Consider the following 21,261-nt stretch of genomic DNA (forward strand, 5'->3'; position numbering starts at 1 on the left):
CGTAACTACAGAGCACGTAATAGCATACTTATTCGACTTACATGCTTTTAGTGTCTCTTTCATTAAAAAAAAACTTCCTATATGTCTATTTCAATTTATTCAAAGCATCAATTTAGATATGGTTTCTGCGACAGTTGTAAAAATCTGTGTTTTTTTTTCACTGTGGATTCCGACTGCTATGATATTTATGGACATATAATAGTCACTATTTTTTTTAATTAAACACCTGTTTTAACCCTTTGGCCGCCTATGATTGATATAATAGACGTCAACGTGATTATAAAATAATATGTTTTACATATAAATATGTATCACCAAAACTGCTTTTGCTAGAAGTAGATACTTTGTTATTAATTTGTCAATATCGAATTTGAGAAGACTTAAAGAAGAATAATCTTCATTCATCATCATCACCTCAGTCTTCGTCCCACTTAGCGGCTCAGAGCTTACCCGAAGTCAGGAGTGACTGGGTTATTATTAACCGCGCTGGCTTAGTGGGGGTTTGTTGAATACACACATGTCTTTTAATTTCTTCGCAAATATGAAGAACTATGCATAATCATAAATAATCTATTGTGTCTTTGGCACACATAAATTGTACTGTAATATAGTATTAGAATTTCGATGTATGCATTTTTTTTTGTTTTGTGTCCGGGTTTAACGTGTTTTATTATGGTTAATCATAATTAATTATAATTTTGTGTTTATAATAAAGCTTAGTTCTCGCTTTTTATGGCTTTGCTGAAATGTTATACCGTTCTCACTAGCTAATAGCATTTTAATAGCAGCTCCAACCCCTTTAATGTGAAAATGCTACTTTAATGGTCTTTGATATGACGTCATTGCAGGTAGTCATTTACGCTTATTACGTAAAGTTACAAACTTTTTCAGACGTTAATGTTACTACAATTAGTTTTTGTTACAAATTTACCTATCATTTTATTGTAATGAGGTAGCGAGGGAAAACTTAACTGCTTACTGGCTAATTATTTTATAACTAGCTGTCGCCCGTGACTGCGTCCGCGAGGAATTAAAATAATATAATTAGTAGCCTATCTGTTATTCCAGACTATGTTCTATGTCTATGCCAAATTCCATAGAGATCTGTTCTGATCTGGAGATACCTTCAAACAAACATCCATCCATACAAACATTCGCATTTATAATATTAGTAAGATAACAGTTTTGTATAATATTAAAAAATATTAACTTTTTCTTTGAACTCTTTATATTTATAAGCAAACCAAAGCCTCGATCAAAAGTATTTACGTTCACCAAAAACATTTTCAATAAAGATTTAATAATAAAAATACCAATTCGAAATTAATTTGTAAGATCGTAACATCTCAATTTGGTGTTCCGTTTTATTTCCCCTGCATACATATGTATGAAAATTACCCGTAAATTTTGGGGTAAAAATAAATAAACAGGTGCGCACACCTTGCCGTTTTGATTCTTGAATTATTCATGACGTCTCACGCGAGCTCTACTGTGAGGCTGCAGTTGCGTTGGCTACGAACTTTTAAATCATCTCGCTTTATCATTGCGATATCAAATAACATACATACTTTGGAAGTAAAACTTATTTAATGTAGTTAGTAAACAAAATAATTTCACAAATAAGCGCGTAGTCTACTAATTCAATGGTCATTGTCTTGGAAACTTGTTTTAAATAATATTGATCTAATTATTATATAGGAAAGTCTATTTAGACAAATTTGTATGCTAGAATTTTGAAGGTTGTAGAAAAACATACTACAACAACATAACTCACACCCGTAACCACGAGGGGTGGACAGACATTACGGACTTTTTAAGGCGATATATTCATATCAATTTTATTTCTTATAAATTTTAATATCAGTTATACTAGAATAGTTGTTCTAGAATATAAATGCTCTCTAACCTACAGAAAACATAATGCTATTTAAAATAAAAGAAACCTCTTAGTTACCTTAATTAATGTGAAGATGTAAAAACTACTTAAGCCGTTCCACTTTCTTAGAACTAAATGAATTAAATGAAGGTAAACACATTGCTGTTTTTGCGTTCAAGTCAAATGAAATATAATATATCGAACATTAAAGTAAGTACTAAATAACACTAAACTAAATTATATTGGTTGGATTGGTTGTCATGGTGATTATTTATGTTTTGTCAGAAGAAAAATTAAAATATGCTTTTAACGACAAACAAATTGTTTAATTAGCAACAATATACGGCACAGTAGAGACACTATAGTAGATATTTATCTTTTTCAGTTATTTTCGTACCAAATTTGCACTTTTGTACGTTAAAAATTGTGACAGTTGACATACACACTTTACTTTTGACACAAACTAATCTTAATCCTAACGGTAACCGTCAAAAATTTAGTAGTTATAGCTACAGTTAAATATGACGTCAATTTGTCGATTTAATTGATGTCAAGGCGCTTGTTATAGGTATAGTTAGTTGATGCAACTCACCCTAAATCAAGTGAATGTAATTATAACGTTCTTTTTAATTAAAATATAATACTGTCAACTTTATTGTATTGGAGTTTATTAAAAAGTAAAAGCATATATAAACTTTTTTAATATATTTTGACAACTTATTAGTTTGTCAGGTAACGTTATTTACATAACAACAAAAATGGCAACAGTACACGAGTTTTTACCTATTGAATTCGACTATTATGGAGAGTTAAGTATTCGTTCGAGACTTGCTGAGGCCAGACGGTACAGCCGCTTCCATGCGGTAGTCCTCCTTCAGCGAATAGTCCGAGGACATTTAATAAGAAAACATTTTGCATGGCTATCGAAAAATGCCCTTACAATACAATGCGCCTTTCGAATGCATCTCGCTCGTAAAGCGTATAGAAGAGCTTTGATACAAGCGGTACGGAACAAACATAACAAAAGATATAATCAAGCTGCAACAAAGATACAGGTATCCATGTACATTATTAATAGTATATTATTATACATAGTAGGTTATTATCAACATTCAAAGCAGCTTTTTATTTCATAATAATGTCCTGAATTTGGTGTCTACATTTTTGTATGATTGGATATGAAATGTTCTTAATTACAGGCGTTATGGCGGGGTCATTATTCAAGAAACAAGAAATTCTGTTACTATTCTTACCGACGATGGTTACGTGAAGTGACCGAACGCGGTAAGAGACGAGCAGCCGAAGCTGTTGAATTCGGCATCAGAACAAAGGTCGATGACCTCAAAGCGTTGGAAGAAGAAGCAAGAAAATGGCTCGCTTTCGTCGTCTTCAAGTTACATCACCTACTCAGGACGTACGTCCGGGCCGGTATATATTCGAAAACTGGAACAAGCGAGCTGTCAGAGTTTGAAAACCTTTTAAATTCAATACGTTACACGGAATATATGAAACGTTTGAAAAAGAAATATGACGAGTTCGTGCGAAAATATCGTCCGCGTTTTTCCAACAAACGATTGTTTCCAATAATAGGAAATGGAGAAGATTATTGGTACCTGTCTCTACCTGAAATGTACGAACTGACTGCACAGCCTCCAGAAGTTGAAGATACGCGTCATATTAATGAATATCACGGTCCTATCCATAAAAAACCGTTTTTATGGAGGAAAGTGACACGGTCTAAGCTTTCAGAAGGTCGAGGACCATTTATTGCGACAAGAATACCTTCAAAAGAATCTTTAAAAATTGAACCACGTGATCCACGTTTCGATCTTTACGTCCAACATTACAAGCCACAACCGAATATTTTCGATTATGTCGATTATCATATAAATATCGTATTAATGAAAAAACACAAGATTCAAAAAATGTAAATTAAGGTTACTTAAATACAAAATATAAATCCTTGACATCTAGATGTTAGGAAGGATTGCAGATGTTACGTATGATTCTGTTAATACTAATAGGTTATTTTAATAGCTATGTTTGGTGCAATGTAATTATCAAAATGCTACGTATTTCAATTATTTTCTTGGCTCATAGTTTCTATAGTCAAAATAACATAACGACTTCCTACAGGCCGCATTTCTACCTTATCATGGAATTTAACAACCTCTTAATCTCCACGAACATTCAAATTTATGCTTGATACTTACCAAACTATTTCGGTACAATATTGTAACTTTAATATTGATACAGCAAAATAAAACACAATTTTATTAATGACTGAAATAGCTTGTACCAAAACACTTGGTTAAAAACATGTTTTTTATTATACTTTTTATTTTTCTTGTTCGGAAATCCGTAATCAGGCTGCTAAGTTTGGAAGGGTCGTCCGGATGTTGCGGCCCGCGAGCCTTTTGTTGTTTCGCTTTTGTTGTTGTGAATTTTACACTTGTAATTTATTTCAGGAAACGCCTTGGTGAGAAAAAAAAATTACATTAAACTCTCGAAAGTAAAATGTGTTTTGCAAATTAACATTTCATTCAAGATGACGTAAGTGTTTTATTTGCGAAAGGTAAATGTGATTCTATTCAAAACATTATAACAAGTAAATTGTACAGAACAATTTAATAACGTTCTTTCATTCTCATTGAAGTCTACAGGGATATTAAAACAATGATATTTAACACTCCGTATAACTAGCAAGATTCAAATGTAACAAAGGTTGAGCCCAACTGTAGGATTTACTCTCAAGTGTAACAAAATAGTAGACAGCCTTAAAATTCTAGTGATTGTTTAACGCTATATAGAGAATTTTCTTACACAAAATTTTAAACTATTTGGATAAAAAATATAAAAGTCTGCTCTATTATAAACTACGTCCTTAATCTTGGTGCCATATGCTTTTGATATTTTGGAAGCTACATTTAACACTACCGTCTCACGCACTGTTACGTTTATGTAATACTAGCGCGCAATTCAAAAAAACTTAATAAGTAGCCTATGTGTTCTTCTAGACTATGTTCTATATGTGTGCCAAATATCATTAAAATTCGTTGAGCCGTTACAGGTTTCAAAAAATATCCATCCATCCATTCATCCATCTAAATAATCCGGAATATTGAATAGTTAAATAAACAGTTCATTTTAATAGATATCAGAAGATTTAAGAAATTTGTTTTCGTTTGAAAAGAAATGTGGAAAGGTTGTGATTAAGAAATAATGAATTTAAAATAAACTATTCTATTAGGATGGCTTAATTGGTTTTGAGCATACATTTCTCGTATTATATTATATAATGTTGAGCCTAATTATCTTTAAACAAATTAGTATTGCCACACGTCTCAAAACTCATTTGTCTCACAACACCCGTTTGACTCGACAAATTTATTAGGGTCAGAATAATTCAGGTTGTGGGTTTCTGTACCGAGTCCTCAGACCCGTCTTAAGGGGCAACCATTTGTTAAACGTATAATAGTTGACCCACTTCTGCCGCGGCGTCTTTACAAAGGGGTGTGATTTGCAAATCCATTGATAATTATTAGATTCCTAATATGTTTTCGTCTTTATTGAATATTGGTTTGAATTTGTGATAATTACATTGCAAATTGTATGAAAGTATTACACTTTAATTTAGTAAGAACTAGACAGTCATAATATTTAACCTTATTAAATGAGACGTTTTTTTTAAATAGCTAATAAAATAACGTTTTAGGTTAGATATTTTTTTGGTAATCTTTCCAAGAGAAAATACCTACTTGAATTTAACGATGAAATTATAAAAAAAATATTATCGTTGTACTTTACTTTTGTAAGTAAATAGTCTGCTTAATAAGACCATAACTTAACTTACCTTGTCAAAACTTTACCAAGTAAGTTAGTAAATTCAGCTTAATTTATTAAAACTTAAGTAAAGTAACAAATAAGAAAGCAACACTGCTTTGTTATTTTTGTTCACGTGAAATATTTAAATGTAAAAAATTATCTTACAACAGTTTCTTAACGTATTATGTTACTTAATACTTGGAAAATATTCTAAGACATCACCAAGGTCTTTCTAAATTAGCCTAACATGCAGCTTTCAGGTCGTGAATAATTATTTAAACTAACTAACAAGTCCAATGTTTATGTTAGTCAAAGAATTTACACTGTTGTAAAACATAGTTTCTCGTGTAGCCTTATTACCAACTAGATATCGCTAGCGGCTTCGTCAGCGCGGAATTAAAAAACAACAAAAACTTAATAAATAGCTCACGTCATTCAGACCATGTTCTACATCTATGCCGAATTTTAGCAAGATCCGTTGAGCTGTTTCGGAGATATCTTGTATTAAACATTCATCCAGTAAGATAATACGATATACTATGCAACAAAAATTTTATTAGTTTTTATTTATTTATCTTTTTGAAATTAATAATTTTCTCCAAGTCTAAGTAGGCCGATGTAGCATTCTGGGCTCATTTTTTGCAAATTCGTGCGTCAACTGAAACTGTCAGACTCGCTCGGAGTGTGTTTGGCACATGAATAATGTATGGGGTAAATTTGCAAGTGTTTCAATTTACACCCGCCGACACTCGGCGCCGCGGATACGCACCGGAGTGCCGAGTGAAGTGCAAAAAGAAAACAACGAGAGGGGCTGGAGAGGCAGACGGGGGCACCGCCGCATTAGCACCTAGTTACTTTTTCTTCTTAAAAACTTCAAACTTTTCACGTATACGAACTACCTGTTTGTTGGGTTAGCAGTATTGTGCGATAGACGAACGGTAGAACATTAGATGAATTTTAAGTTACAGGAAGTATTCCGTTGTAACACTCGATAGTGTTTTTAAACTATATTTTATTATTTTTGCAGCAATTATATGGTGTGTCGGTGGCCTAGGGTTTACGGGCTTGACTTACAATCTGCAGGTCTTAGGTTCGAATCATATCGTGTACCAATGTTTTTTTCGATTTCCGATTTACATATGTATATTTAGCAGATGTTCCGACGGTGAAGAAAAACATCGTATTGCAACCTGCACATATGTATCTGAGAAAAAAGTCAAAGATGTTTGAAGTCAACCAAATCGCACTGGACCAGCGTGGTTGTCTATGGCCTAGCTACCCCTAACTTAGGACTCCTAGCCCCTCAGTGGGGACGTACAGTGAGCTGATGATGATATGGCGTTCCGCCAAGATTGTGGTTGCCATATCGTGTCTACCTATGCGAAGCCGGGATTGACCATGTGTATTTAATGTCATTACTATTTAATAATGTTGCTATTATAGTATAAAGCTAAGGTAGAATATATAATGTAGTGTAGGATGGGATCTGGAGCCAAAAGCAGTGTTAGCACCTCAGGGAACGCTGGCCGCTTTCAATAGCCCTCGTATGTACACAGGCGAAAACAGCTTACGCTACATTAATTTCGCTCACCTTACTAATTACTGTTATAACTGTTTGTTCGTTATGTAAACGATTTGCTTACTATGCATACATTTGAAATGTAGTCAGTATCCTTAAAATATAGAAAAGTATCATTTGTTTTTTTAATGTTAGAATTTGCGGATTTGTTTTGTTATAAGATACTAATATTATTACTATTACTCGAAAACTCATTACTTAAAATCATTTGTAATAATGATTAAATGAATTTATCTAAAATAATATTATGTATTGTTATAAAATATTATACGTATCTTCAGGCTCAACAAATTTATATATATTATATACGGAAATTGGCAGAATGCCAAAACGTGAATAAATTAGTCGAGTATGGCAACCCCAGTGTAATAGGATTAAACTAAAGATAACATTATTCTTACAAGTCTTAAGTTTATACTTATATTAATATTAAGTACATTAAGACCTAATTTATAATATCTTATTTATATGTGTTATTGCTTATCTGTACTAATAATATAAAGAGGCAAGATTTGTCTGTGTGCCTTGAATAGGCTACCAAACTACTAAATTGATTTGAAATTTTTTTCACTGTTGAGTAACTACACTATCCCCGGAGACATAAGCTATGTTTATTACTAAATATTTTTTCAATTCAATTATTGGGTAAGAAATATATTGTAACATCACATAAAATTAATTTCGAAGTAGGATTGTTTTCTATCGATCAATACATACAGCGTATGGTGTGCTAAATCCCCACATTTTAAAACTGGATTTGAATTACCTCCTCGCATTTAAATACGATAGTCCTATTATGGATCCGAAGATACGCTGGATTATTTTCCTTCCTTAATCGATTAAGAATCGTTAAAACTTTTAAGTGACTGTAAATAAATCAAGCAAGACAATACCAACACTTCCTGGTAGATTAGAAAAATGGCAAGGGGAAAGAAAGGTTCCATCCCTCAACCGCATTCTTGTAATGCCTGTGCGAGAGCCCGACTAATTCTCGGTAGAATTTGCCAATCGATAGCGGCGAGTAAGCGACTCCGTGATCTGTATGAAAAATACGGAAGGAACTGTGGTACGCAGTAATTAGTGAGCGGGTACGCTCGGGCGCGTAGGGCGCACAATGTATGACAAGGAATCTCTAATTATGGTGACACCAAACGTATATTAAATATGCGACATTACCCACAAGCGTTACCATGATTAGATTAGTTTTAATAGGTTACTTTGACCCCCTATTTTCGGTTAATTTAAAAACGATAGTTATAAAACACACTGTAGACTTTATCGATTTTTTACGCACTAAGGATCTTATAAGTTTATCAAGCTTGGTAAGGGTTTGTAGTGATATTTTTTCTTACCTGCAAGTCGAACATAGGATTTTAATATAACTTTTAACGTGAGGTTACAGGATTGCTAGAATTTCTATTAAATGGTATTTAGTTTTGTTAGCTAAAAAGAGTCCCGCAGGAATGTTTACCCACTGAAATAGGAGCTATTTCAAACATTCTAACTTAATTTAAAATTGATGCAACGCGGTTTTTAACGTGCAACTATAATAGAGTTAACATTTGAAAATCAAATGTACAAACTTGTTTTAATTGAAATCTGTAACCCTGTAACTGCATACGAAATGACGATTTTGATGAACACTTCGCCTTTCGAATGGTGCTATTTTACTGTATAAAAGGGGTTTTCAATTTAGTCAAATTTTAGTGCGGTTGAAAATGTTTTATCGGATGCTTTTGAGTATGGGCGAATGCGCCTATACCGCTAGCTCCGCTCATCGCTAACAGAAACGCTCGTGTAACCGCTATCGCTTATGAGTCGGTCATTCGTTGTATATTACGCTGTCGAATTTAACGGTCACTTCGTTGAATATTCGCTTTACGAATTTGATGAAAGGGCCGAAAGCTTTTTAACTAGCCTGAATGGTTGAGATAAGAATTCACAATTCAAACACCTTGATCCCTGAATGTAATGGTTAATTTCCTATATATTTCAAAGATATATGTAGTAAAAATATTTATAAGGCTACAAAAACGTGGCTTCATCATCACCGTGGCCGACGGCACCGCCGATGTATATGTATTTCAAGTTTTAACAATACGTTCAAAAAGCCTAAGAACAAAAAAATTCTAAAACTTTAAACATAAAATAAGCTAGTTATTTACAATAATACAATATACTCTAGTGTCCTAAAAAGAAAAAAATAATTAAAAGCTTACAAGCTCAAACTACTTTGAGACTTTTTTTTATAACAGAAAGGGGCAAACGAGCAGCGGGAACACCGAGGTGTTCAACTTAAAAGTTTACACGAAAATCAAGAATGGAATATAGAATATTTTCTTAAGTAGTCTGTTAAATAAGACCATAACTTAGCCTAGCTTTGAAACTTTAACAAGTTAGTTTTATATAATTATTTTAATAAAACCGACGATAAGACAAAGTAAAACATCTAAATTATCAGACTTCGCTTTGGGCTATCCTTATTAAATAAATTTGAGACATGCATGTTCATATTTCAAAAGTATTAAATACGTTCATTTTATTTATTTAAAATGCACATTCGTTATTTATTTAATTACACACATTTCTACAATTTAAAGCCGTTCATTTTGATTAATGTTGATCCATCTATAACGGCTGTACAATGAAACATATGTCGTTTTCGATGACGGTATGTTATGTGATTCGTATTTAATATTTTACATAAGTTTTCTTCTTTTGTAACATCTATTTTATAGCTTCGTCTGCATTTATAGACTTTTAATAGATTATTTTCATCATATTTTGCTATACTAGCTGTTGCCCGCGACCCCATCCGCGATGAATAAAAAACATAACCAGTAATGTGTTCTTCCAGATTATGTTCTATATGTATGAATTTTTTTTGGATATCCGCTAGCTATTCTTTAGATACCTTTATACAAACAACCATCATCCATCCATACATCTAAACATTCGCATTTATAACATAAGTAAGATATATTAAGAGTAAGATTATTTCAATTATTGCTGATTTAATTATGTTTATTCACTGTAGTAATATCGAACCATTCATAAAGACAAATCAGAACGATAAAACAATAAACTCAGAAAATCTAATTGTAAACAGTACAAATGTTTATTTAACTAAATTTTCTTGAATATTCTGTAGAAATCTTAGAATATTTAGAATTTTACTACAGAACTATGTAAACAAAGAAATAATAAATAATTTTAGGACTACAAGGTACAGTCAGCTGTATAAACATGTATACATTTACAATGGTTCAGAAACTTGTATATGCTTTTGGTATTAAGAGTATCCATGTATAAATCGGTCCCAATCCTTTCGCCTATTAGAATATGTTCTTGATGAATACGATCATCAGTATATTTAAAACCGACGGCCTACATAAGTTTTATAAAATTATGTAAATGCATAAAAATGTATGCAGCTGACTGTACAATTGCACTCTGATTTTCTGTTTGTGAAAGTAACAGCCTTCGTTATTTGTTATAGTAATATATAAGTTAGCTAAACATCTTCCCAAACAATCCTATTTATCAATTAGGACTGGGACAGATGGGAAGTGGCTTACATAAAACGATTACGGCCATCTTACATCATATCTAAGATCTCTTGGCGTGATGCCCCAGTACTTATACTATAAATATTACATACATATGTTGTGATACAGCTTTGGCGCGATCACTCGGTCTTATAAGCCAAATAGGTCGGCGGGTAAAGGACCACCTGTCGACTATATTCTCTAACAGTACACAATTATGCGTAAAATTGAAAAGATGACAAGAAAACAATTGATTAGGCATAAATGAAAATACCATAGTTGTAGATTTCCAAAAAAATAAAAAAACAATGGGTCAACCGTTTAATGTTAAGTTACCACATCAATTGTTAATCTATGCAAGAAGCAGCAGCAGTTTTAGCATTTCTAACGCCCTGGGCGAAATTTTTGCGGGGCTCTTATTCTTTCGGTATCGAGGGATATCTTCTAAATATAGAAATTAGAGGGCACCACAAAAGCACCACATTCAGATATAACGGGGCGCCTGTGATGCCCGACTATACCCGACACCCTGGGCGGTCGTCTTGCCCTTTCCTAACGCCCCTGCTGTCAATAAGAGATTTTTTTCAGGTTTCGTCATCGGTTAACAGTTACCACAATATCCACTGAGTTATAAAAGCTGTTATTCCTTAATGAATATTCATTTTATTATACACCAGATGTTAATTTATCGGGTTATGATATTAGTGTTGGTGAAGGGAGATGTCAAATTAATTTTGTATCACATTCGTCGACAGAGTTATTAATGATATAGTAATTATCCAGAGAAGATGCGAACTCTCGCGATGGAATACGATTTCTAAATACGTATTTAAGCACACGATTTATCATCATTAAAACTTTGATATAATGAAAGTTGATAAACTCTCCCGGGCCTCGTACATTTTGTCACAGCTTTGTTTACTTATTAAGTTATGTTAGCTTGATTTAATGCCTTAGACTTTGCATTTTATTTTCGGATTATCTTACTATAAAAAAACAGTTTAAATTGGCGATACATTATCGGTGTATACTGAGCATAATTTCAACTGTTTCCTTTCGTAAGAGATAGAAATAAATTTGGGAACTGAGTTTTACTTAAGCACAAAATCATCAAGGTTTTCGTGTTGAAAAATGTTTACTCTTAAAATTCAGTGCAATGTAAAATGTAAAAGAACATCCCTATTTAGAAATTCACCTTCCGGTGTCGGACTTCTGACGAGCATGTCATATTTCAAACAAACGAGTAGGTCACAAACGAGCCGGGCTCGGCTGTGACGTCATAACACGAACACGGCCAAGTGACGCAAAACACGAAGCGTGACCGTCATGTGACGTCATTTGTCACTGTCACTCAGTCCACCAACGGCCTGGCATAAATCGGACGTGATGTTTTTGCTTGACGCATATTTGAAGGGTGAATTTTAAAACTTAGATTTTTTTAAACGGAAAAGTAAACGTGAAAAACACAACCACTGCTCAAAAACGTACAATTATTTCTTACTATTATTCACACTATATTTTTTATATAAACTTGTATTTAACTTCATGCCTAAATAAAAAAAAATGAAATATATATGAAGACGAAAATGTAGAACTAGGTATAAGAAGCTACGTACAGACAACCGTAAACGTTTTTAAAACAAGCCAAGAAGATCCATCTACCCTACCTCTTGAACTACGAAGTCGAGTCTTTAGTATCAAATATAGACATTTAATAAAGCTTATTTCTTGGTAAACATCAATCTTTGTAAGTACGGCGTGTTCCGTTCAGCTCGTCTTTATTAACTCCGCGCACTGCCGACGCCTATTGCACGGCTTGCTTGTGTCACGCCTTTTGATTAATTTTCAGTCACATCCAATTTATATGATCTTTAATATAGCAACCTTAATAAATCGTATGTTCAAAATGTTAAGCCTTTCCCTAATATTTTAAGACAATTATTAATTTCTGATATGCACAGAATTAAATAATAAATAAGCAATCCCTAAGTGTATATTTTCCTTATTAAATTTAAGCTAACTGGCTCCCTTAGTGATTAATAATACTAAGTGAAGAAAAGCAACCGATATGTCTTATCACACAACATGTTAAAATGAATTCAATACGTATATTAAAGATAATAAAGTCTGAAAATTTTATTACTACGACGTGCATTATTTGTTTCAAGTTGTTTATGATAAAATTCAACAAATTGTATTAAAAAAAGGTATTTTAACTTTACTCATAAAAATGTTATCGATGGTCTAAATCAATTGGGTCAAGCTAATCTCGTGAGCTTCAAAGTTTATAGTTCGAGGCCAACAAAGGCAGTGCCTTTGATATGAAAATATTTTTGCCTCCCCTAAACTTGGTGGTATGCAGATTGCAACTACGTGATATGAAAGTCAATGGCGACGAGCTGGGGGTGACAAGCCGATTAGTGAACACACAGAACACCGACTCTCCTGTCCTCGAAGTTTTCCCTTGGATTTTCACGTTATTGATGTTAATTTTCCACGTAATTCTCTACCGCTATGTTTAGTTGCCTACGACTAAATTGTTGTTCTACAGTGGTTCTGAACCTTCCTTTACTTTTCATGACTTTTTCTTAAAATTTTAACATTTATCAAACTAGAGATTCATAAACTGTTGGTTTCTGACACGTTATCCCTGTCATTATGTTTGACAAAATAAAGATAAAAATATATTATAAATGGGGATTTTGGTCACGGGACAGGAAAACCATCACAAGAAAACTGGCTGTCGCCCGCCACACCTTCCGCGCGGAATAAAAAAAAAAGTAGCCTAAATGAGTAGTTATTACAGATTATGTTCTGCACCCATGCTATCTTATCAAGGTCTGTTGATTCGTGCCACAAAGACATTCTAACAAACATCCACCTAAACTTTCGCATTTATAATTTTAATAAGATTGTTAACTTTAGCAACTAAATTTCATCGAAATTATCATAGCTTATTTGTCAAACAGTGACGGTTCAATAATAAAATAAGCAATTTTGTGCGGTGACAGGAATTAATTGAAATCTATGAGGCGGCTTACCAACAGTGTGCCATCTGTTCAAAGCTTTAATTAAGGAGCTAAATGTACTGCCGTTGCGGCGCGCGAATGAACGGTGTGATTGATGAGACGCGAACTCCACCTTTGCTCAACCATTGGAACACCGCATTCAAAACAAAAATATTTATTTTTTTCCCGATGGATTAATTGATTAGCTTTAACAATGATACAGTGCTGGTCTAATTATATTTATCTGTCCAAGAAAAGTCCGGTAAAGGCAAAAAACAATACTTAAATTGAAATAAACATACAAAATAATATTATAAGTTGTGTAATGTAAATGTTACAAGAATATTATTTCGTCTATTTTATCTTTAACTTGTACGTACATCATTGAGATTATGTCTCAATTTATATAGTATAGCGTTTATAAAAATTTGTAACCAGTATTTGCTGTATCGGAAATAAATCTTGATTTCAATATAAGGAACAGATAAAACGACAATTTAAAAATGACAAAACATCGTACACAGGATATAAGAATTCATTTGTAGGAATAAGAAAAACTCTTTGGAAAAGCCGCCGCATGCTTCCAACGGTGACAGGCAATTTCGCAAAACATTGCCCGCTTCTGTAGACGGTTCACCATTCGAAATCATTTATCTATCGGAAACCTTAGCGATCTCAATATCCGTGAGCAGTGAAGAGAGGAAAGTCGCATCCTGTGCGGTCGATGTGTGACGTCATAACTCATGTCAAACTCGCCGCACAATCCGGACATAACCATGAACTATGTTCGAGAGAGCCTCGCCTCCGTGACGTAGTAATTTAAGTTTCGATACGAATTTCGTACTCAAAATTTAAAACTGAATATAGGTTTCAGGATTTCAGCTGCAACGCTGTTCTAGAAAAAAACAATGAACTTTGGTTATCTGTTAGAACGTACTGGTACGTTTTAACCGACATTTAAGGGTTCAAGTATTTAAAAAATTGGCACATGATCTCCGATAACTACACAAAACAAAATGGTAAATGCATTCAACTCTAATTAACATCAATTACATCAAAATGCAAGTAAATAATTGAAAGAATTCATTTACTAACTGAAAATATCCCATCGTAAAAATGTACTCTGTCTAAAGACTGCTCTGATGAACTACACTCGTTTAATCCAAAGGGACTGCGAGACATTTTGCCTCCATCAAGCATAACGAAGACAAATTTTTAGCTCACCTCACCCGGGCAGCGGGCGGTCGAGATTACTGCCCTGCGGAGATGTACTGCGGAAATAACTTAAGCCATATAGTCAACGACTTAATACACTTTTGCTGAAGACTTGAGATTTGAGTTGTAATATTAATACCGATTTACTTTTTAAACTTTTAAAACATTTCTAGGAAAGTTGATGAAGGGAAAGGGATTCTTATATGCGTACAAGCTAGAATCACTGCTGCATTCAGAGTAATGTGGACCTTTAGTGTAGATTTATTACAAGAGATTGAATTCTGATTACGATTCGATTCCATGCTGTAATATGAATGGTTATTATATTATGCATATTTTCAGTGCAGCGTACCGTTTAAATCGCTTCTTTGTCTCCCCTATTGTTGCTTTGCTATTAAATTCAATAACATACATTATCCAAAAGTCATTGCCTCTCGCCCTGCATTTGACAAGGCAATTAGTAGCTTATAAAACCGCAGTCCCCCCGCTGTCATTCCGCAAGCTATGACATTTTTTTTACGCGGGAATTTCAGATTATTTCTATGAAAATTAAATTCACAACCATTTTTCCTAGACAAATTATTATTATTAATAAATTTGTGTATAATTCCGATTATCATATGATATTTTTAGATGTCGAAATAGTAATTGCAGCACTACATTACTGGATTAATAATACGCTATGATTTTTTTGAAAAATAATATCGAGTTTAACACTTATGCATTTAATGATATTATTACTAGCTGTGGAATTATTAAAACTTAATTAGTAGTCTATATGTTCTTCCAGTCTATGTTCTACATGTGTGCCAAATTTCATTAAGATCCCGTTAGCCGTTCCGGAGATACCTTCAAACAAACATCCATCCAAACTTTCACATTTATAATATTAGTAAAATTTGCATTATATATCGGCAATTTTTTTAAGGAAAGAGATTTTTTGATTAGGGATTTAAAATAGAATAAAATTTAATTTTTTAACTAAAATCAAGAAAATTACCTTTCTTGATTTTAGTTAGAAACTCATAGCTTGTTACTTCGCGAATCAAAGAAAGATATAAACTTGTGCCATAACTAACACAACTGTGGTAATTCAAGTTGAATTATTATCGTTATAACAAAAAGAGATTCACGTTCGCTTCCATGGCTTTAAGCGACTGTAATAAAAGCAATTTATTTTATAGCATTTTACTTTATGTGAGAGGAATTTTTCTTTGAAACAGTTTAAACTATGGGCCCAGAAGGGCCTTAGTATATCGGATGAATCAAAGTCCAAGGTATAATGTTTACGTAATTTTAGTCCTCTCCCTTCCCACTCTATTCTTATAAGAAACACATAGGAACGAAAAATATTCTTTTGCTGTGCGTCTCCTTCATCAATTAAAAGTAGCTCCACGCAAATGCACTTATCGATGTCTCGGGACAGCGTTAGCTTCGCTATTTCGGCGAGTTCGGGTGGACTGGCTTGCCACCTTATAAAATGTAAAAAAGTCTAACTAGGCGATATTTTAAGTTGTTGTTAAGTTACTCTTATACTAAATGATTAATTAACTTCTACGAAGTAATTTGAAGTAGTCTTCAAGTAGTTCTGGTTCACTTATGTTCTTTAAAATACAATTTTTATAGCTACTGAATAAGATAATTAAGCTTTTAAAGAAAATTTTCGACTAAGAAAAAGTAGTACATTCTTCAGAAATGTACTTATATGCTATATACGATTATAACTGTTTTTCATATATTATAAGTTTCATATTAAAAAATGCACTTTGTAACTTAATATTTTAAAATTGCATTTAAAACCTATTTCACAAGCAACTTAACCTATTTACTATTAGCGTATAGCATGCAAAATGTTTTTTAGTTTAATTTTGTTGAATACCTTTCCAGTATAGAAACGGCGTGTTTCTATGGACTAAATAAGGAAATTGATGGTCTCTTTTTATTTGATATTATTACTTCTTAATGGACTTTCAAAACTTTTTAGAAGGCACTGTTTGATTGTATATGTAATTTGTAGTAAAATATTATTTAATATCATAGAATTGTAAGATGTCTGGACTAGAAATTTAGATCTTTGAATTAAATATAATCCTTTGACACTTCCCCTTGTTTTAATGTAAACAGCGAATACAGCTTTAGTCAAATATGTTGAAATGTTTATGAAAGCAGCAAAATCCAATGAGGGGAATTTTCAACAAATAAATCACACTGAAATACTGGACCTTATCTTAGTTCTCTTTGATAATTTAGTGACCTTCATATTTTTTTCTATGTTGTTGATAAAATTTCGTTTTTTTTTCTATTTCAATAAAAAATATTGAATAATCACAGTACAGCATACGGTATCTTACTAGATACAAACAAATGAAGATTAAACTCTTTGCGAAACGATAAGTTCAATTTTAAATATAAAATTGATAAAAATCTTATAAACAAAACAAGAATACCTTGGTTTTACCGCTAAAAATATTCTATAGTATGTAAATAGCGACGTGATCTGAAAGTCAATGTCCGCAACCTGCGGTTGACAAGCCGATTAGTGGGTTGCGCGTAGCTGCTAGACTAGAAACTTTCTTATACTTGTTTATGGAGTGTAGGTTGCATAGCAACCGATTTATTTATACTATAAAAACAAGCTATCACCTGCAACTTCGTCTGCGAGCAAAAAGGTTGCTTAGGGATTTTATTTTAGGTATATGTTTTGTTCTTTATAAACAATTACTGATTTGTTTGAGCATTAAATTAGTTCATAATTAATCCAATAATCTAATAATGTTCACAATTTATTTGTAATATTAATTTCTATTTATTTATCCCGAAGTTCGACTCGCTAAACATTATACTAATCTATTCTTATCCTTCGCTCGGGGGCTTCTGTTTCGTAGAACTTTCGGTCGGCTATTTTTCTTTTTTTTTTTCATTACTCCTAATGGAGGTAAAATGGTCTGTACTCGTCTCAGATAACGTAGTACATTTACAGAAGTCCTTAACCCAATGGAAGTGTTAGTAAAAGTAATATGGCATTATTAGTTTAAACATCTATTTTTGAGAATAAAAATAATAGTTACGTAATGATATTTTATCGTTCTTTATAATTTTGATTGACCTTTTATTGTGATCAATTTATTAAATGCAAATGTTTAGATGGACGAATGGATGAAAGTTAGAAGATATACCAGAACGCCTCAACGGATCATGATGAAATTTGGTACAGATGTAGAACATAACATAATCTAGAAGAACACATAATTTACTTATAAAGTTTTTTTTTAAAATTCCGAACGAACGAAGTCGCGGGTGCTAGCTTAGACTACTAATATTATATAAGTTAATCAGGATTAATATCAAAAAATATGGTGAGTTTAACGCATACAAACCAACATATAAATTTGTTTGTTACTATTTGTTAGGTATGAAACGCCACGCGTAGTCAAATGCAGACTGATTTATTGCGTCATACTGAACGTCAGCGGTCGCAGCCATCAATAGCTGCTAATTTATACCTATAGGATGCATTTTGCAACACGAACTAAGTGTATACCTCTATATCTTACTAATATTATGAATCCGAATGTTTAGATGGATGGATGTTTGTTTGAAGGTATCTGCGGAACGGATCTTGATACATATAACACATAGGCTACTAATTGTGTTTGTTTTTAATTCCGCGCAGACGGATTCGCGGGCGACAGCTGGTTAGTTTATAAAATTCTGTATGTTCGAACATCCATATCACTGTTATTAATGATGGAATTTAAATAATTGTTTTTTATATTTGATTTGGGTTTAATATCGTACTCTTACTTGTTCTTTAGTGTAGGTTTAATATTAAAAAACTATCCTGAAAGCTACATATATTAAAATTAACAGCTTTTAGGACGTGGCTTAAGACTTTCAAGCGATGCTGTTAACACAATTTACATTTAAAAACAAGCTGACGCCCGCGACTCCGTCCGCTTAGAATTAAAATAACAACTTAATAATTAGCCTATGTGTTATTCCAGACTATGTTCTATATGTATGCCTAATTACATCGAAATCCGTTCGGCCGTCCTGGAGATATCTTCAAAAAAACATCCATCCATCCATGCAAACATTCGCATTTATAATTATTACAATAGTATGATATCATTTTGAGTGTTAAATTGAGAAAGGTATAATTCTCGAAATTACTTCTTACAATTGCAAGCTATCCGCTGACGAATTCGTCTTAACCGCACTTCCATGTTTGCGATTCCTAACGTGCAGTTTGCTCAAATAGGTCAAGTTACATGAAACATAAATCTCACTGTTTGTATTTTACAACTGGATTATTATGTTTACACGACTCTTGCTGAAGGGTGTTTTTATGTAATCCATTTTACTCTAGATCTATTAAAGCAATCATTTCCTTAAAAGATAATCAAATTTGTCTTCTTTTTATAACTTACAGGATAAGGTAAAATCTACTATAGTACTAGTAACTGGCGGGAAACTAGTATAGTTCTGTCGCGTTTTTTCAAAATTCAGAAATCATATAATAGATAGCAATACTTAATTACTAATATTATAAATGCGAAGTTTAGATGGATGGATGTTTATTTGAAGGTAACTCTGGAACGGCTCAATGGATCTTGCTAAAAATTTGCATAGATGTATAATATAGTCTGGAAGAACATATAGGCTACTTTTATTTTTTTTTTTCTTAATTCAGCGCGACAGAGTTGCCGGCTAGTATTTTATAAATTTGACTTTCTGGCATATTAAAAGTTGCATAAGTATCATCTTTAATTAAGAAATGTTGAATTAACAAATCGAAAGAAGAAAAGACGATTAAAATCTATATAAAAAGAGGAACAGAAACAAACACTTAATTCAAACTTATCTATTTAAAAACATATAGGCACTTACATACTATGTGAGTTGCTCAACCAAACGCAATTTATTATTGTTCACTTACAGAGTAATTGATAGCTTATAGTTTACGTTTGCAGTCCTCACGTTTGACTGTGTTACAGTCGGATGCACAAATTTACATATCTAATTGATACTATATGCATACGAATAATTAGAACAAACAGAGTACTATATAGACCTAGTCTTAAGGATAGATTCTATTGCGTGCAATGACTACAGTTTCGCTCTGCTTAGGTACTGTGAACATAACACACTTTGTTCTTACTTTATTTTTGCGATTGAATGGTACAGGTGATATTATAATAACATATTAGTTTGTTAAGTAAGTACAATACTAACTTTACTAACCGTTGGAGTATAATACAAAAATATCTGCACAAACACCTATCGTATACCTGACATTATCGTCGATAAAACAAAGAAAAAAATATTTTAAACGAAGGTTTTGGTCTCGGAAACCCACGTTAAGTAAGTCTTAAAAGTGGGACACAAATCTTTAAACTTATAACTAGTTCACTTCAAGAAAATTTGCGCGTTTCGACAATATTAACAAATCGTAAGCTCATTGTACTAAAAATTGAAAGATATATTTCAGTCACAAACTCAATAAATATCTTACTAATATTAACTAAATGTTCTTACGGTGAAGAAAAACATCGTGATGCAACCTGCACATATCTGAGAAGAAATTCAAAGATATGTGTGAAGTCAACCAAGCCGCACTTGACCAGCGTGGTTGACTATGGCCTAGTCACCCGTAACTTAGGGTAGGCTCCGAGCCCGTCGGTGTGGATGTATAGTGAGCTGATGATGGTGATTATTAAGTAAATATTATAAATGAAAATTTTTGTTAGAAGGTTTCTCTAAAACGACTCAACAAATCTCCGTGATGCACAATGTAGAACATAATATTAGTAGCCTGTGTTTTCTTCAAAAGTTTTTTTTTATTCCGCTCGGACGAAATCTTTTATATAATAATGTAAGTAAGATGTTATCTCTTATATTTCGTTTCTCAATTCATCGTGCTGATTGACTCTCCGGAGGCGAGTGTTCGCATCAATCTTAACGGCACGAACAAAACGCTTACATGGAAGCTCTTTATTAAATTTTCCGATACAAAGTCGTTTTGTACGAATTCGAGTCGATACCGTTTCGTTGCTAGATTAATATTAAGTCATGTCAAAATCTCGCAAACTAATCTCTATGAAATATGTTAGTTATTCTAAGCATATCTTTTTTAGAATTATTCTTCATAAACTCTACTCAGAATAACACCTTCGTGCGCCGAAATACATAAAAATGTCATTACGATCT

At 32.8% G+C, this 21,261-nt stretch overlaps 2 protein-coding genes across 2 annotated transcripts in view; both read left to right on the forward strand.

Moving 5' to 3' along the window:
• Sema2a (Semaphorin 2a) overlaps nucleotides 1-21,261 on the forward strand; it is a 303,390-nt gene that overhangs the window by 109,239 nt on the left and 172,890 nt on the right. The gene's annotated exons all lie outside the window — the stretch shown is intronic.
• LOC106121680 (uncharacterized) lies at nucleotides 2,617-4,626 on the forward strand. Its single transcript, XM_013317427.1, has 2 exons — nucleotides 2,617-2,931; nucleotides 3,076-4,626. The coding sequence occupies exons 1-2, from the start codon at nucleotides 2,635-2,637 to the stop codon at nucleotides 3,805-3,807; spliced, it is 1,029 nt and encodes a 342-aa protein (XP_013172881.1). The 5' UTR covers nucleotides 2,617-2,634; the 3' UTR covers nucleotides 3,808-4,626.

Source organism: Papilio xuthus, unplaced genomic scaffold, assembly GCF_000836235.2.
Source record: "Papilio xuthus unplaced genomic scaffold, Pxut_1.1 DF826938.1, whole genome shotgun sequence".
In the NCBI taxonomy this organism is placed as follows: domain Eukaryota; kingdom Metazoa; phylum Arthropoda; class Insecta; order Lepidoptera; family Papilionidae; genus Papilio; species Papilio xuthus.

What these genes read in the sequence shown, in the direction of transcription:
- LOC106121680 (XM_013317427.1), top strand. Translation starts at nt 2,635, where the DNA reads ATGGCAACAGTACACGAGTTTTTACCTATTGAATTCGACTATTATGGA. An exon ending in AAGCTGCAACAAAGATACAG is followed by an intron (nt 2,932 to 3,075) that starts GTATCCATGTAC and finishes TCTTAATTACAG; the next exon opens with GCGTTATGGCGGGGTCATTA.